We start from the raw sequence: 19884 nt of genomic DNA, 5'->3' as shown, positions 1-19884 counted from the left end.
ACTTACTTATGTGTTAGTGTTTAGTATTGGACATCAACCAAAACGTCACATTGTAGGCAATTGAACGATATTGTATTACATTTATTTAAATATTTCCATCTCTTGTTTTCTCCCTCTCATTTTATTCTTTTTTTAATATTGATCACAATTCAACTAATAAAATTATTTAATTTAGTATATGACATTGTTTCGTTGTTTAAAATGTGATGTCAATTTGTTTGACGTTCGATAGTGTGACGAAAGTAAGTCATCAAACTATATCAATGTTGAAATTTAATTAGAATGAACAAATCAATAGTTCAATCATTTATATAAATGGTATGCAACACCTGCAATAAATATTCAGGTTATATTTTATTTTATTTTATTTTATTTTGACAATGTTGACAGATCGATCAATTTGGGCCATGCAATCTTATCTCAAAAAATAATGGGCCGGCATAATCCAATGAACAGAAGAGGCACGCATATAGTTAAATTAGTAATTATGGCTAATCACGAAATGAGACTAATTAATTTCTGATTAATAGAAGAGGCACACATATAATTAAAATTAATAAAGCTTAATTGGAATGGATATATATAAGTTTTGTCCTAATTGAATATCATGGCACGTTCCTATCGATTAATTATTTGTGTGGGTCTAAAATCTAAATCAAGAGTATATATATTTCCCACCTCTTGAACACACTTAAAGGCCAAAAGCCAATTAATTAATCATGTAAGCTAATAATATAGAATGTTGTTTAATCTTTACTTAGAGTTCATTAAATCCCAATTAGAATAGTTTTCATGTATTTCTCGTTTTTGTCCTGGTATTTTCTGATTCAACAGTTAATTAGTGGTGATATTTTATATGGTGCTGTAATACTTTAATAAGAATAACTGCAGATGAATTTATTGCTGGGAAAGTTGGTTAACTTAAAACTTATAGGGTGACGCTTGCTGTCCCAACACCATCTAATTCACAGACCTAATTAAGCAATAGGTCATCATTTACGACCTATTATGTGTGGCAAAGAAAATACACATGTCACATGGATATGGATATAAATAAAGACCTAAATTATATACTACTGTATAAGTTAATTGGGTTTTCATGGACTTCTCTTTTGTTAAAATCTCTAAAAATATGTTCCACCTCACTTGGTGATGATTCTTATATTAAGGGATAGTAATAAAAATGTAAACTCTAAATATTGTATAAATTTCAAACTATGATCTGAACTGTTAGAAAATGTCAACAGATGACAAAATAATAGTAGCAACAAAAAATGTCAACCCAACGTCAACCATTGACACTGTGTTGACAATTTTTTGTTGCTTTTATTTTGTCATTTGTTGACATTTTCTAACGGTCCAGATCATAATTTGAAGTTTGTACAATATTTATAATTTGTATTTGATTAAACCCTTCTATATAAGAGTGGATAATTCTCTCCCCTTATGAGATATTTTAAGGGGTGAGTGACTCATTTCTAATAACTTCTATCGTAGTATTAGAACAGATCGAATGGTTCAAGATGACGAGACCCACAACTACACACAACCAAGGAAAAACAAATCACACAATGATAAAACATACAAAAACACGCAATATGGATAATCACAATAGCCAGAATAACTACAGATTAAAATTTATATAGGTAAACAACAACTTAATTTACTTTTTCCCATAATAATAATAATAATAATAATAATAATAATAATAATAATAATAATAATAATAATAATAATAATAATATCCAAACCGAGCATAATTGTTCTTTCTATTTCTTACCAATATATAATACCGTTACAATAAATTTGTATATAGTAGTATTTTATTAATCGGAACAAAATGAAGGGTTCGTTTGTGATTGGGCGGTCGCACATTGATGTTCATGTTTGGTCATTTTTATGAGGCATATATACATATCGATAGTTGTATATCAACCACATGATTTTGATGTGGAAGTGGTTGGTAATTTGTACACCCCATATTTACTATTGTCTGCATTATTTATAAATAATTACTTCTTTAAATTCTAGTACTACCATGCTACATACATTCTGTTCATTTTCATCTTGGATTGCTTGCCGTTCATTAATGAATCATGAACTCTATATTAGTACTACTACCATGAATGAATATTGGTGGGTAACCGGATATTTGCTAAAATTAAATCGAATTTAATTTATAATTTTTAGGAATATCCCAAAACTTTTGTGAAATCGATTACGTGTTCGACATAGCCAAACACGGCGTATTTTTGCTTAGAAGCAAGAGGCGGCGTGAAAGAACATTGAGTATGTTTCTGGTATACTCGATCTAATAATTTGAGTATATATTGGATGACCGTGAAAGATTCCACTCATATGTTGCACCTGCATAACTTGATAACTAAAGATGAAGGAGCAAACACAACTAATGTAGCCGATGTTGAAGCTGCTTCTAGCTCGTCAACCACCCACGACGACTCATCTCAAGGTGCACCACCTCAATTCCGAGATTTTAAAATTTGGTGCACTTGTATTTGCGAAGAACAACATGACCAACCTTATTGGATGAATAATTATAGGAGTATAATTGTGTATTTTGAATACGTAGTTTTTTTTTTATTTTAATTATGTACTACTAATCTTTATTTTAATTTTTAAAATATCTCAATTTTATGAAAAAAGATGATTTTAGATTGATCTCGAAAATTCACTTGGTGATTGTCAGAGTTAAAACTATTAATAAACGCAAATGTTAAAATAAAAATGTAGTATTTATTTTTCGGCCATTCATGTGCAATGAATTAGTATTCGATATAGAGTCGTGTTAAAATGCATATAATGCTCCAATCCATATCTAAAACCAATTTGATACCATTAGATCTTAATATAATTGGATGTGATTAAATATCATGAATTTTAATGAATAGCAGATAAAATATCATTAAAAGATATAATCATCAATCTGTCATTAAAAGGATAAAAATATCAAACACGATGATAATGATAAAGAAATTGATTACAACCCTTTGACATATACATAACATAATATACTGTGCATAGTTACCAGTGTTATAGTTGAATATACATGCAACTGAATCACCAAAAGATTTATACAAGAGTATGCATCCAAAATATAAGAAATGTTTGATCTACAAGAAAACCGTACACATCCAATTAATTCCTTATATAAACAAAAAGACAAAAATAGAAAACTATGTTAAAAAAGATAAATAATAGTACTATAAGTCTTAATTATCATTGGCCACCTAAATAGACGTCACACTTTCATTTTTAGTTTGCACCATAAAAAATGTCACACTTTTTTTAAAGTGCCTTCTCATATTAATATAAATATATTATTTTCTTTCTACACTCGACACACAAAATAACGTCTCCTAAAGTTTCATGTAATTATCTAAGTGTGCTATCTATTATGGGACGAAAGAAATACTAAAAGGTAGGTGTATTAATTATTAACATTAAAATGTTAGTGATGTCATTGGCATCCAATGAAATCATTAAATTTGTTAAGACAAGAGGCATAAATCATCATTCTCTTTATTTAATTTCTCTTTAATTTGATTTAATAGCTAAATTCCGAACGAACTTTGCTTTATTTGTCATTACTCTAGAAATTAAACTGAAATTTATTTATCGTGATATTTTGCTAATGGGAAAAATTTCAGTGTTAACTATAAAAGATACTTATGAAAGTAGTAAATAATTAAGGATTAAAATTTAATTTTTTTTAAATAGTTAACATTTTTACCGTGTTATTTCACATTCGTTTCTGATTACGTCTAAGTTTGCAAGCAACTATAATATGTTAAATAATTTGAGTTTTTCGTTGGTTTATAATATTAATTATGATCACGTGCAATTCCGAGTTGCACCATAAATATATGTTGTAAATTAAATGAACAATGAAGACAATTTACTTGTATTTATTGAAACGTGTAAAATTATTTGTTATGCTATTTATTGATATATCTGTAAAGGACTTCCCTTCAGAGCAATATTTTATTTAACCATGCTTGGAGCCTGCCTGACACAGTGTCAATTCTCAAATAAATTCATTTTCCCAATCATTGAAAAACACTACAATTCAAAAACGACTCCTATTATTAAGCAAATCTCAATATATTAACAGAAAATATTATTCCCTAAAGTCATTATTTTAATGTTTTAGATTTTCTTAGGGAAAATAATTATGGAATTCTTGTTTATCAAATATCAAATGTAGTTAATAGTTACATATATAATATAATTGTCATTTCACAAATTATTTTTATCAAAATATACTGTCCCTTAATTTGGATATGACAAATCAAAGTCGTGATAAAGATTCATGCAACAAGGTGATGAATCAAATATAGATTTTTCACGATTGATAATATATATAGTTTGTAATTTACATTATGAAAGCTGGTAAAATATGCATTAAATGTGTGAACGGCTATATGAAAATTGAAAATTGAGTGTGATTTTGGGACAAGCCATAAATCTGAGTTGTACATTGACAATGAAAAACATTTACTTGTATTTAGTGGTTCATGTCAAATTATTGGTTATCCCATTTATTGATTTATCTGTATTTGGTACTCTAGGACTTTCCTTCTCAACATCAATATTTAATCTTTTGTTCTCGCATATATCAATATTTTATCTTTAGTACTAAAACAACTTATAATAAAAACAAAAATAATATATCAAGAGGTCTATCTAGCTATAAGAAAATTGTGAAAAGAAGAAAATAAAGCAAACGAACCTTACATGTCAAAGACCAATAAGAAGCTCATACAATACATATATTGGGCTCCCCTACTTTAGTGCGATTGTGATAGTTCGATAACTAAGAAAGTTTTATTTATTTCTTGCTAGTATTCCCACAACACAAAAATTGAATAGAGAAGAATTAGAATTAATTATTTATATATATTAAAAGAAGGCTGAAGTTGTCTTTTGAAATTGGTTTAGTAGGAACTAAATGCTATTGAGCTGGATGGAATTGATCTGTTTCATTAATTAACTTCACCCTTTTTTTTTAATTTCTAGCATTAACTAATAGTTTGCCGATAATTAATTTTACACAGATGAAGGATTTTAGCTTTGAAGTGAGATCTCAATAATTTAGTTGGTTTTAAATGCTAATATTTACAGCTCGATTAGGTATTCCCTTAGGAGGGAATCCATTTGATTAAATTGGAAAATTTAATAATTAAGAATTATAAAATATAAAAAGGGGAACCAAAAGAAAAGATTTTTTAATTCTTACTATATAGTATATCATTGTTTTTATAGTCAGTAAAGCGATAAAATTTAATACTACCAATTTAAGTGAGATATGGTTACATATATTGCAACAACAAAAATTTATGTGAATACACACATTGTCACATAGTATTAAATATAAACATAAAAAAATAATATAAATATCAAATTAGGAATATGCTAACTGCCCTTGTTGGTTTGCCTAGCTCATTCAATTTTGTCAGCAAGCATATTAATTTCTCCTTCATTTGCTCTAAAATTGAAACCACTAGAATCTCATCAACTTAGAGTTTCCTTTATGCTTATCCACCAACACCACCAAACCCTAATAGTAAGATTGGTTGTTATTTTTCCCTTAAATAAAAATTACCCTCATGATCGAATGATAGCCAATTCACTTCAAACATTTTCACAGAAAATTCATTTTGATCATAATTTCTATATATGTAAATTTTTAGCTTAGCCTTTCCTTCTATATATGAACAAAAAAATTTATCTTATTAGCATAAGCATGATGTATATAGTATAGTACATATGAAAGCTAGTATTCATTCGAAATTTCTAGTGTGATGAGAAAGAAATAGAGATTGGGACCATTACTGTTAGATTGCTATTTTAATCAATATCTTCCCACCAAACCGACATCTCTCTTAACTCTCTCTCTCTCTCATAGTTAAACTGTTGAAGGTGTGTGTAGCTTCTATATATATATATACATACATACATACATACATACATACATATGTGTATTCTGCAAGATATTTTCACTACCAAAGAAAAAAGTCATCCGCAAAAAAACACCTTCTTCGTGTTGTGTGTGTGTGAAAAGGGTTGATTATACATATAGAAAAGAAAGAAAGATAGAAAGAGATGGATTGGAATGGTAATTTTAGAATGCCTTTTGTTTCTCGACCTTCAGACACTACCTCTAATTTCAACTTTCTCTACAACTGCAGTTTCGATCACTTCCCAGGTATCTATGTATCTATCTATCAGTCTATCTATCTATCTGTTTCAAATTTATGTTGCATTGCCTGAAATTAGCTACTTCTTATCGGAGATTGGCACTGTGCATCTAGACTATGTTACGTTTTACATAGGTTGTGAGGCGATGTATATAGAAGTTTATACATCAAATGAGCTCTTTTTCCCGATAGACTAGTTTTTTGGAATAAGTTATGATGTCTTGTCGTGCCATTGGTACTTTCATTAAGTGTTCTAAGAAAGGAACCATTCATGATCATGACTAACAAGAAAGTTTGGGACCCAACATAGATATGGCCCTTAATAGGGTCGATTGTTACGAACTCTGGTGCAAGAGAATTTGTCTCACATCGCATGTGTAAGGCAACAATGTAGGGTTTATAGACACTATTTCATAAGCTAGTCTTTTGGAACGAGTTTTCCTATTTGATCTGTAACATATATACTAGTACTTGGTTTGCATGCAATAAATACTAATTAAATTAACATATTAATTAATTTATTTATTATAGAAATGAAGCAACATACAATGCTGCCAACAATAATGGAGAAGAACATGAATCATTTGGGGGTGGATCCGAAGAAGAAGCGGCTGAGCAACGAGCAGCTGGAGCTGCTCGAAAACAGTTTCCAAGACGAGATAAAGCTGGGGCCGGACCGAAAGATGAAGCTCGCGAAGGAGCTAGGGCTGCAGCCGCGCCAGATCGCGGTCTGGTTCCAGAACCGGAGGGCTCGATGGAAGGGAAAGCAGCTTGAGCGCTTGTACGACGCGCTTAAGCAGGAGTACGACGCCGTTTCTATGGACAGGCAGAAGCTGCAGCAGGAGGTACCGTGCGGACTAAAACTATTCCTCTTTAATTTTCAATCCAAATTACATACTGCTTCTCAGCTTCTGCATTAATTCATTCAACTACTTATATAAGGATTACAAATTACAAATTATAAATCAATGTTATATGATAATTCAATTTTCATGAATTGTACAAAGCTTAATGGTAGTAAAAATTTATTTCTAATTATTATGTTTGATCGCATATCCTCAATTCCCTATATAAATTCCTATTAATTACTGAGGTTATCAATTCACACTTTATAAAAACCCACCAACTTGAGAAAGCTACATAAAAACATAAACTCTCAGTAATTTTCTATTTTGTTACACTTACTAAAATCATTATGATGAAGTAAATGTGGATATTTGTCTGACAATTGACATAGTTTTTTTTGCATTTTACTTGATCACATCACTTTGTTTTTACATTAATAAAATCCTTTCCCTTGCATTATATATCTATATGTTTCAAATTAAATAAAAAAAGTTGCTAAGAGCTTTGATGATCAAAACAAATTAGGTTATGGCACTAAGGGCAATGCTCAAGGATCATGTGGCGAAAAATCAAGTATCGACCGGGTACACAGACGTTTCCGGGGAAGAAACTGTGGAAAGCACGTCGATCCCAAGCTCGGACAAACAGCATCCAGTGGCAGAGGCAGAGGTGATGACGGCGGTGACTAGCCTCCACCAGATGAACATGGATGACTACAATAATACAGTGATGATACTTCCATACAGCTGGGCTACTACTTCTATGCCTTGAATAAACTCAATTATTGTATATCTTCTTCCCTTTCAAACTAAAAATGTTATGCTAATGCTGAGAGTTTGTAGCTAGGTCGACCTAAATGTATTAGGTGGATTAATTTTAGGGTGAGGTAGAGTTAACTAGTTTGATTTAGGTAGTAGTTGAGAGTGTTGTTTAACTAGACTTGCATGGTGTTACTTCTTGTATTTAATTTCACTGTTTTGGGGGACATTTTACTATTGTGTAACGGTGAAATATAGTACAAGATGTGATATCCAATATATTGGGGAGTTTTTATTAAAAGTATTTGTTAGTGTTGCTTCTTAATTTAGGGTTTGGAGATGAAATGGATGTGTGTGTGTGGGATCCTTTTTGTTATAAATGATGGCATTTTACAATATTAATTAGCTATATAACAAACACTTCCTTTGTTTATACTACTATATTAGTACTTTCTACGTCCACACAAAAAATATCTTTAATAATTTTAATTGAATGATTATTAGTGAAGGAAGAGTCTCACATTATTTTACAATATTTGTACATGAGGAGGAATGTATAGTGGTGGCCTAATAGTGGTATTATTTGTGTAAATATTTGGGTAAAGTGATATTAATAATGAATGAGACTTTTTTGTGATAGTGTTTCAAAAGTAGATTATGCATGTTTTTTATGGAACCATGAAAATATTGACAACATTATTCTTCTTTATGCTATTGCTTCTTATTTATGAATTCTCCCACCCTTTGTATAATAATAATTGTAAGGCAAGCTGTCAAGAAAGAGAAGGCATAATATATATGTGATAATTATATTGCAAAATTTGCATAATATATATGGGATAATTATATTGCAAAATTTGCTCAAATCATGACCAGTTCCATAAGATATGATAACATAACATTAAATCACAAAAATTTACTATATAAAACCTCTTTTAGCGATACCGAAAACAACGTCGTTTCATTAAATACGAAAAGAAATTTGTAATCCAACGGCATTTGAACATCACCACAAGAGGTCGTTTTATACATGGATTAGATTATTGAGAAAAATCTTAACGATATGTAAGTGAGCCTCTCTCTCACACACACTCCAGGGTACACTGTTGGGGGTGAAACTACTCTATATAAAGCCACACTCAGCCAAAAAAGGCCACAACCTTTTCCCACAAAGTGAACTAAAAACCCTATTTCTGAGCCAAAGTCTTGAGATTATTTTTTGTAGTGAATCAAAGAAGGCTATAACATAGCATGGATTGGAATGGTAATGTTAGAATGCCATATGTTTCTCGACCTCTAGACACCTCCAATCTCTTCTCTCTCTACAACTCCAATTTCGATCACTTCCAAGGTATATATATATATATATATACACACATAATTAAATTTCAAATTTATATATTTTCTTTTCCTTGTGCCATTTTTTTGATTTTTTTTGGTAGCTCAAGAATTGAAGCAGCAAACAATGATGCCGATGATGATGATGAACGCAAACAATCCGGAGGTGGATCCGAAGAAGAGGCGTTTAAGCAACGAGCAGCTGGAGATGCTCGAAAACAGCTTCCACGAAGAGATAAAGCTGGAACCGGACCGGAAAATGAAGCTGGCGAAGGAGCTAGGGCTGCAGCCGCGCCAGATCGCGATCTGGTTCCAGAACCGGAGGGCTCGGTGGAAGGGCAAGCGCCTCGAGCACTTGTACGACGCACTTAAGCACGAGTACGATGCTGTTTCTAGGGATAGAGAAGAGTTGCAACAGGAGGTGCGTGCACTTAATTTCCAAACTCTTAATTAATTTCTCTATTCAATTATTCTTCCCTTATTATTTAATTTGTTACTAGCATGGATCTAGATATTTGTACAATATTAATTGATGCAACTGCTTCTTCCGCTGTTTTATTCTATTATTGCTTTTTCACCTCCTCTGTTAATTGATACTCCCTTCGTCCGTCATAGGAGTCCAATTTATGGGCGGCACGAGTTTTAAGAAATGTTAAGAAAAGTGAGTGGAAAAAGTTTAATGGAATATGAGTCTCACTTGTATATATTAGTTTTAAATGAAATGTGAGTGGAATGAGTTAATGGAATGTGAGACCCTATTACCATTTATAGTAAAAGTGAACCGTGACTCCTATTCGCGGACGGACTAAAATAGAAAAACGGGACTCCTATTCGTGGACGGAGGGAGTACATTGTAATTGAAAACTAGCTAGTAATATTCTGGATCCTTCCTATACACATAAATATAACTCATATACATCGATAGCTAGTGACATTTTTAAGTTGTTAGACAAGTAACTCGAGAAGATATACAAATTACTAACATTGCACAATTTGTTTACTACCAACCCTTTTTTATGTTACATGAATATTCTCCCTATCCGCATTTACACGTCATACTTTTTAGCAGCACGTGTTTTAAGAAACATGAGTAGAAAATGTAATGTTAGTTGAATATCGATCCCAATTTGATATGCTCCTTCTGTTCACCAAAAATAGCCTTATTTTTTCATTTATTCCATCCAAAATTAGTTAACTATCTAATTCTGGACACTTTCACCCCACTTTTTTTTCCCCTCTCATAGTGTACCCGGTCCATATTTTCATTGATTTTTTTTTTCATATTATTAAAAACTCGTGTCATCAACTATGAGAGCTACTTTTCGTGGATAGATAGAGTATTATATAGTTTTGTAATTGAATACGAGTTAAGTTAGTTACTCAAATGTCATGAGACTACTTACCAAATATAGTAAAAGTGAAATGAGAATGTAATGACCAACATAGTAATATTCTTAATTAATGATCAAAATAATTTCAGGTTATGGCACTCAGGGAAATCCTCAAGGATCACGTAGCAAAAAAACTAGTACTATCAACCGATATTTCCGGCGACGAAACTGTGGAAAGCACATCCATTCCGAGCTCCGACACGGTGGCAGCAGCGCCGGCTTCGACAGCTAACCTTCACCAGATTGCAGAATGCAACTACCCACTGGACATGGGAGACTACAATAATAATACACCTCCCTGTTGGGCTACCTCAATGCCTTCTTGTCCTTGAATTACTTCAATTATGGAGCTTAGTAGTTGTCGTTGTTTCTTTTTTGGAGAGGACTTAATTAGTTGATGTTTGTACATCTTTTTCTTGTCAAACCTATGGAGTTATGCTAATTATGCTAAGATTAGTAGCTCTAGGTCTACCTTAGGTGCTTGAATTTCACTGTTACTTCATAAATGAAGCTTATTGACTTAGGAAATGTATTGTTAAACCCAATTTTAGTGTGTCTTGTTACTTGAAATTCCATCTCCAATGTTCCCCTAGTCAATTTCAATATGATTAAATTTCATAAATATCAATTAGAATTCATAGTTATACACTTATACATAACATTGAACCTATAAATTATTTTCTATGAACTTTAAAAGTGATCGGAAGTATTACAGACTTTAAAAAGTGTTTGGTTTTTTCAACTTGATCCGAATCGTATATTTTATTGTGAATCAAACTGATGTGGCATGTCGGTTTACCTACGTAGAGACATCGGATATCTACTAGACCAAAACAACATCATTTTGGTCCGCGTTATCAATTTATAGATTTAATTTTCTATTTTTGTTTTATATTTTGTTTTTCTTTAAATTTCTTCTTCCTTATAACTAGAGCAAAATACCTAAATTGAAGATTTTGAAATAAACTAAATATGAACCGAATTAATTAGGACGCACAGACAATCTAAATCACTAAACGCAAATTAACCAGCCATTTCGAACCAAAACCAACCAAGATTTTGATTTAATCAAGCAAAGTTTTATAGAAGCATTTTGTCAAGCAGTTAGAGTGCGAATCAAAATTGAAGAAGGAAAATTTACAACGATTCTGTCAGCCCACTTTTTTTCCAAATCGGTTAAGAATGGTTCAACACTACCAAAAAAATAAAAAAGCGTCAGCCCATTAATTCTATATAGGAGTACAATTTATTATTTGGTTGGTACACACTATTTATATTTATATTAAATATTTAAATTCTAAGGAGTATGTTTTTATAGATATTATTAGGATCAATTTAATTACTCCATCTAAGAGGTGGTATTTTAAAAATCACACGACTCCGTATACATAACGGTCGTTTACTTTATACTACCTCCCTCCGTCATATATTGTCTCACTTTAACCCGGCACGGGTTTAAGAAATATAATGGAAAGTTAGTAGAAAAAGTTAGTGGATTGTGAGTCATACTTTTATATATTATTAATTTTATAATAAAATATGAGTAAGAATGAGTTAGTGGAATATGAGGTCCACTACCAAAAGTGGTAAAAAGTGAAATGAGACAGACAAACTTTGGGGGATGAACGGAAATGGAAAAATGGAACAAACTTTCAGGGACGGAGGTAGTAATTGATTTTATATGAATTGAAACAAACGAGATTCTAAGCTACGATTAGGGCTAGCTAAATATACCGAAATACCGCACTTACCGTACCGAAAATATACCGAAAATATCGAATTTGCGGTATACCGCAAGTTGCAGTATGGTATGATACTTTACCGATATATTTCGGTACGGTAAATGTATAGATTTTCATATACCGCGGCATACCGCGTATATAGTATTTGCCCAAAATTTGGTATATATATTGTTTTTAAAAATTATATAAAAATTGTTGAAAAGTTAAAATCCCTACCTAACTTTACTTTCACATTTTAGTTCCTCTGCCCTCAACCCCAAACACACTCACGAAAGATGCAAATCCAGTCCACTGTAATTTTGATTGTTGAAGTTTTGTTGATTAGAATTTTTTGAATAAGATTTTATCGTGGTGTAGTTTTAATGTTTTGGACATTATTTAAATAAGTGATATTTTATTTTATATATTTGGTTATAAAATAGGATTTTTTTGGAATGAAACACATGTATAAAGGTATGTCATACCTTATTTTGGCATACCGTACTCGGTATGCCATATATCATTTCGGTATACCGTAAAAGTGTGGTATACCGAAATACGGTATGATATACCGCACAGACGGTATGGTAACGGTATCGGAAATTATCATACCGAATGCGGTATACCGAAAAATTCGGTAAGGTATAGATATGCCATTTTCTTATACCGCAATTTGCGGTACGGTATGCGGTATGACATTCTTGGTGCGGTATACCGTACCGTGCCACCCCTAGCTATGATCATTTAAATAAGCTCATCCAATTATTTAATTTCTCGAAAACTAAAACGTAACATTAGTTTCCGCAAATATACATTCAACGTAAAATTCTCAAGATCCATATCGAAAAAATTAACAATAGCTAGAAATTCATTTAAACCCAATTATCCTAGCTACATCAATGTTAATCGATTAACAAACACCTTAATCCTATTATCAATAACATATCCAGGAAATTCAGGCCGGGCCGGGCCCGGCCCATATCTAGGAAATTTGGGCCGGCCCAGGCCGGGCAGGCTTGAACTTAGTCGGCATCTCCGTCGTGACGGAGGCGGACGTTGAGCCTCCTCAGCCATATGGAATGCAGAATCATGCCGAAAACGTCGTACCTCCGCGGCGGCGTGTTGACCTCGAAGTGGCGGCGCATCTTGATCCCCCGCCGCTGCAGCTGCAGGTAGTCCCGCAGCTTTATCCCGGCGAGAATCTTCTTCAAGTTGGGAATCTCCTTCACCGGCACGATCACCGCGAACTTCTCCCAATCGAGCACGTCGCTGAAGGGCACGACGTAGCCCTCCTTGATCAGCACGGGCACGCACCCAAGGTAGAGCCCCTCGACCATCCGGGGGCTCGCCACCTCGTACCCGCTCGGGCAGATGCAGTAGCGGCTCCTGCGCATCATGCCGTAGTACGACATGTTGCGCGGGAGGTAGCGGTGCACCTGCACGTCCGGGTCCGAGGCGTTCTCCCAGTGCTCCAGGAGGACCGGCCGGATTGGGCCGTGGACCCCGCCCGCGTAGAACACGAGGATGGGGCGGCGCGACGGGGGCGGCCCGCCCAGGAGCCCGCTCGTCGTGCCCGTGGGGAGGTGGATCTCCGGGACTGAGACATCGCGGGCCGGGTCGAAGCGCTCGGAGGTGTTGGCGTTGCACAGGGCGCGGATCGCGTTCTGGTAGAGATGCGGGATCGCGAACGAAATCTCGGGCCCCTGTGATTTACATTGTAACCGTTTGTTAGAGTTGTCAAGTGAGCCGGACTAATCAGATTCATGACTGTAGTAGCTGAATTTAGTACTATAATACAGTTGAAAATAATGGTCATTTACGGTTTTAAATTATTAAGTTTTTTCACTTTTTTGAGAAAATTAAATTGATAGAACTGAATTTGGAAAAATTATTAATAGATACAAATAATGAAAAAAATTAAGTTAAATATTATAAATTGTAAATAATGATAATTTAAGAATTTTCCTTCTTCCAACTATGCCCTAGGCTTAATGATAATTTAAGAATTTTAAATTATTACTTATAAAATCTTTCACTTGTCTTGAGAAAATTATTTTGGAAGAAGGAAAATTTGAAGTAAATATAAATAGATAGAAATAATCAAAAGTAAGTTAAAATTATGATGGAAATAGTAAAAATATAGGTTTAAAGGTAGCGGGTTAGGGCATGGGCCGATCCGAGGTTTAAAGGGCCTAGTTGGAACTCACATATGAGCCCAACTCAGACCGATTTTATTTTCTACCAAGCCGGCCCATATCGACCCTAGGCAAGATATCATGCAATGCAATACATATAACATAGGGTGGGAGAGACTGCAACGGCAAAAAAAAAACAAAAAACATATGGTGGGAGAGAAGTTTACCCAATCATGGCAAGCGAGCATGAAATGATCGGCTCCGAGGCTTCGATTCCAATAAGGATACTTGTTCGCGATAACGTTGATGTAGTCCTTAGTCGTGCTCTTCATGTGGGTCCAATCATGGGTTTCGGGCACGAAGATGACTTGGGTGATCATCGTGATACTAATCGGGAGGAAGAAGAGATGAGCTTCGTTGGGATCGAACGTTCGAAACAAGCTCACTTCCATGTTACCGATGAAGATTCCCTCTATGGCGTAGGTGTGTTTGCAAGGTCCAAAGTGGAATACAGGAGGCTCACCTTCTTCGTATATGTACACCTTCAATCTCTTCTCCATCTCAATATAGCTTCTGCAATTATAAATGGATTGGTTTAATAAAAATCCTTTTGCGATATTCGATTTGGTTCTTGTTGCTTTATGGATTGGGCACTAGTTGATTCTCTATGTCTAATTTTCTTTTTAAGTCGATGACTCAAATGTCATGTAGGCAAAAATTGTCATCATCAAACGCTCGGTGACTGAACGTGTCACAATAAGAATGAATGAAACATTTATACAAAATGTTTGGCCACTGTTTCATGGTCAGTTGACAAAATTGATACACAATGTTTCATTAAGTCTCATTGTGATACATTTTGTCATCGCGCGTTTGACGGTGTCAAATTTTACCATGACATATCTGAGCCGTCGACTTAAATGAGAGAAAATTCTACATGACAATGAGATTTTTTTTTGTTTTAGCCAATGACAAGTAGGCAGAAAATAACATTGTCAGATTAATATTAAATGATTATATTGTGTGTACCAATATAAAGCAATTGTGAGCGTACCTATGGAAGACCTTGGGGTCCCAATACATCGGCCCGGTTGGAACGTAATCCGGGTCAACTATATCTGTGTGGTTTCCTGCCAACTCGGCCCGAATTGAGGCTCGGGCTTGGGCAAGATCCGCTTCCACTTTAGCTAAAGGGCTGTATTTTCTCTCCGGTCCTTCTATTCTTGTGATATTATTTTTAACCTGTAGTAGAGGAATTAATTCTCTTTCAAGAAATAACTATTTTGGAATGGTCAATGCAGTGAAACATCACCATAAATTGATATTTTTCAGTAAATGGTAAAATAATTTTATTTATTCTTAGGCAGTATTTATTATCGTACACATGATTTTCCAACCACTCAAAATTATATGTAACGTGCATTGACTAAAATGATATGGTATGCATAAGTATACTTCAAAGTGTTTATTACTTTATTTATTATATAGCCCAAAGAATTGTGCAAGAAAATATTCAAAGAAAATTATGCACATATCGATATTCCAGAGCCAGAGCCTTTAATATGGAAATTATATAAATTAGTAAAATAGAGTTGATCAAGAATCTGCCTGTTAAATTATAATTTCCTAAAATGTGGAGCTAAATCTTCATCTTATTTACTTTTTTTTCTTTTTTCTTTTCAATGGAAAGAATGAAAATGGAAAAGATTTGGCTACAAGAAAACAGGGATGCTGATATAAATAAATATATTGACATTTTATACATTTGAAATTCAAAATCTCCAAATTTATTAATGAGTAGTCTAACTTTTTCCAAAAAAAAATTTCATTTATGCATAATGCTAGTCCATATGAAAGGATATAACTACAATGTAACGTTTGATTTATTGTAATTAAACATAATTTGGAGAATAACCCTTTGTATACCTATGATTAATAATGTGGAGTACCAAAAAAATTTGCAGCCTCTTTATTTTATTGGATATTAGGTTCAAATCACAAAATGTAGTGAGCATTAAAAGTACAAAGTTCAATCCAATCAAAACAAACAATTAGATCACCACCGCAACGAAACCAAAACAAGACGACTATCAAGCCAAAAAACAAAGAAACAAACGAAGCGCACGACAAATTTCCAGCCTCTTGAATAAACAAATTATACTATACATTATGCTACATAAATTATAAAGGCACCATCTCGTTAGTCCGTGTTAGCATTAGTTTTTACGTTTTAACCCTTCGAATACCACACAAATCACTATAGAGATAGCAAAAATCCAGAATTTTCAAGAGACTATAGCAAAAAAAAATGAAGATTAATGAAGAATGGAGACTTACTAATCCATTGTTGAGAAGCAAATGATCCGACTTCAAAGAAGTGTTGGAATTAGGGTTGAAATAGTGGAAATTTGACTGTTTTGGGCTCATGAAAACCAGCACTGCTGCAGCCATGAATAATGCTGCCACAAACCATAAGTTCTTCAAACTCAACATCTCTCTCTCTCTCTTGATTTTTGGGAGTGATTTTGAGAAGATGAGAAAGAGGTAATAATATGGAGTGTGGGAAGAGAAAATATTTAATGGATTTGAAATTTAAAATAAATAAAATATAAATAGTCAAACTAATGTAAGATTGTCTCGTACTATTAGGGAAAATAATTAAAATAAATTATGATGCAGCTTTAATTTATGGTAATAAATGACTAAGAAAGACTAAAAATATATTCTCAATTTATTGATAAAATTAGAGTCATATATTCTCAATTTATATGCGTAATAATTAAACTAAAATTAGTATTTATTTAGTTTATGTTTAATTAGGATTAACATATATAAGAAGGAAGTGTTTGATTGAAAAATCTTATATTGGTGTCAAATTCTGATTTTGTATTCTAGTTTTAAAATTTGCATATAAATGATTAAATTATCGATTTATTCTGATTTCCCAATTAATCAAGATATTGGTGTTAACTTGGCTTAATATAAACATTATTTCAAGAAATTATTTATTTTTAGTAAATTGTCTAAAATATGACGTGATTTTGACATATATGTAAATCATCAACTTATGTCAATAATGAAATCTTAATTAGTTGTAAATCTAACAAATCAGTAATTTAGTTATAACAGATCGAAAGCTTGATAATTTATAGACGGATTATAAAAATGATACACAAAACTAACAAAACTAGAATTTGATGAAAATATAATAACTTATATGCAAATTACCCTATAAAATTGCGGCCAAACAATATTAATCTTGAATTTTGGCTTGTGGAGACATCCAATTTGTTTTTGGCTACCTATTAATCATATTCATATTTAAAACTTATAAGAAAACGATATATATGAACCACTAAATTTTGACTAGTACTTACAAGTTTAGGACAGTATGGATTGCTATTGTAAGTTGGTTGATTTTGTTATAATTTAAAATTAAGGGAAGTAGATCTGGAAAAAGCTGTTTGGCTAGCTAGTAGATTGCTACACACGTCTAATAAATTATAAATGGACAAATTGAAGGTTTTGATTTGATGAATTTGCATGGGATCAAACAAAAGTAAACTCTAAATCCACGATATTGTAGTATTTAAATTTTGAGATTGGAGATCATAGTTCTTGGCGACCAGCACACTACACACATGTTAGAGTCATGATTAAGTAATATAATTTGATATTCATTTTCCAGTAGTTAATTATACTTAAGATAGAGGAATTGCAACGGTGTTGATTTTATGTCTCTAGCTATATATAGTATAATTTGTATGGGAGTAATAAGAGGAAAAAATAATTTATGTGGATTAGTAGGGAAGGGTATAAGGTAGAGTAAAAATAACTCTTTCATTTATCTATTAATTAAAAGCAACCGCGACGATTAATTTTTTATGTTTCAAATTATTTAAACTCTTAACATTATCCCCCTTAATAATGAATTTTTTACTTTTCGTACATGAACCTTGCGAAACTGGCATTATGACCTTTGAAATGCTAAATATATTTGAGAGAACTTTAAACTAATTGCATGAACTTTAATTCATTAAAATTGTAAAAATGACATGAACTTTAAAAATATATAACCATTTAATCCTAGTCTTAGGAGTACTATATTTGAAATGATTCATGATTTATAAATATGTTCAGATTTTTCTATTTGGTATGTAGAGTTTCATGCAATTAAAGTTGCATGACAGTTATCGAACCTTTTATATTTTTTTAAAAAAAAGTTAAGGAATTGATGTTTATTAAATTTCATTTTACAAATTAGCTTCAACGTTGAGGCACAAATCTCAAAATGTTTGGGCCTCTTCACAAAACATTATACTACTTCAATATAACTTGGGCTATTTAAACTAAATAGTAGATGTTGCATTCAAAGCCCAAACGTAGAGAAAGTGAATTTTATAATTACCTACTATCTACATAAATTGTAGAGCCCAATAATATTGATAGTCATTGTTAATTCCAGTATTACTAATTTGAATGGCTAAATTATCAGAAAAATCATTAAATTAATTTCTGGCCAATCTTACATAGTACTAAGTATAATTAAAAAAATTCGGCATTTTATATCATTTTACTTTTTAATGTATGCTTACAAGCAAAATTGCTAAAAACATTAATCATCAATACAATGAAGAGATGTAGGACATCGGATTTTTTTGCCCCTGAGACAATTGAAATCATTGCAAAAACTATAATTAATCAATCATTTTTCAAAATTGCAAGACTGATTATAAAATTTGATGATTGTTCTATTTGAAATAGACCTCTTTATCGTTTAACAGTGTTTAGAGTTTAGACATTTGTACTATCTATTGATTTTAAAATTTGAGTCACGTATAAGTATTAAAGTGTTTGATTTAATTCTAATTTGGACAATAGCCTAAAAAGTCCACAAAGTTTGGTCAATTTTTTGTAAATTCCATAATTTCAAGCCATCCATCCACAACTTATAGTTTTTTTTCATTTTAGTCATTCATAAAAATTAGTCATCTTCTATTTCTTAATTTTCTTCCTACCTTATAATGATAGTATATTCATTTAGAATTTGATATGCCTCTTTTCTTTCCAAAATTATTCCTAAACAAGTACTACCAAACACCTAAATCAAGAAAATTACAGTACTATACAGTAGAGAGTTTAATGCATGAAGCCAAAGATATCACGTTCGAGCCCTCCTTGGCGAGCCTTAATATTTAAATTTATTTATCCATCCAAAAATAAAAGAAAATTACAGTACATAAATGATTGAAAAGACAACACATATTACGTTGTTGATAAAGTAGGTTTCACTATCCATTAACTTATTTTATACACTACTAATTCCGCATTAAAACTTATGTCATTCACAAGTCATTATTTTTAGGTGACGGAGGGAGTATAACTATGCTTGAGATCCAAATCAATCTTGTTGCAAGTCATCCGTCGGCGCCTCACAAACCCGTCGACTTTTGATGTAAGCATGCTATAATTAAGAA

The 19884-nt window shown here is 32.4% G+C and overlaps 3 protein-coding genes across 3 annotated transcripts; 2 read left to right on the top strand and 1 right to left on the bottom strand.

Moving 5' to 3' along the window:
• Positions 1 to 6010: 6010 nt before the first annotated feature.
• LOC121747455 (putative homeobox-leucine zipper protein ATHB-51) lies at positions 6011 to 8123 on the top strand. The gene is made up of 3 exons (XM_042141490.1): positions 6011 to 6226; positions 6750 to 7063; positions 7590 to 8123. The coding sequence occupies exons 1-3, from the start codon at positions 6124 to 6126 to the stop codon at positions 7833 to 7835; spliced, it is 663 nt and encodes a 220-aa protein (XP_041997424.1). The 5' UTR covers positions 6011 to 6123; the 3' UTR covers positions 7836 to 8123.
• An 872-nt stretch (positions 8124 to 8995) lies between these two features.
• On the top strand, positions 8996 to 11133 carry LOC121747428 (homeobox-leucine zipper protein ATHB-22-like). The gene is made up of 3 exons (XM_042141463.1): positions 8996 to 9173; positions 9265 to 9581; positions 10641 to 11133. The coding sequence occupies exons 1-3, from the start codon at positions 9074 to 9076 to the stop codon at positions 10881 to 10883; spliced, it is 660 nt and encodes a 219-aa protein (XP_041997397.1). The 5' UTR covers positions 8996 to 9073; the 3' UTR covers positions 10884 to 11133.
• A 2161-nt stretch (positions 11134 to 13294) lies between these two features.
• LOC121748080 (probable glycosyltransferase At5g03795) lies at positions 13295 to 16858 on the bottom strand. Its single transcript, XM_042142293.1, has 4 exons — positions 16745 to 16858; positions 15462 to 15649; positions 14635 to 14980; positions 13295 to 13975 (listed from the first exon to the last, which is right to left on the bottom strand). Exons 1-4 carry the CDS (start codon positions 16856 to 16858, stop codon positions 13295 to 13297), a joined length of 1329 nt encoding a protein of 442 aa, XP_041998227.1.
• Between the last annotated feature and the right edge of the window lie 3026 nt (positions 16859 to 19884).

Source organism: Salvia splendens, chromosome 9, assembly GCF_004379255.2.
Source record: "Salvia splendens isolate huo1 chromosome 9, SspV2, whole genome shotgun sequence".
Taxonomy (NCBI): Eukaryota; Viridiplantae; Streptophyta; class Magnoliopsida; order Lamiales; family Lamiaceae; genus Salvia; species Salvia splendens.
Note: the sequence above shows the minus strand (reverse complement) of the source record. Positions and strands in the feature narration are given on the sequence as shown.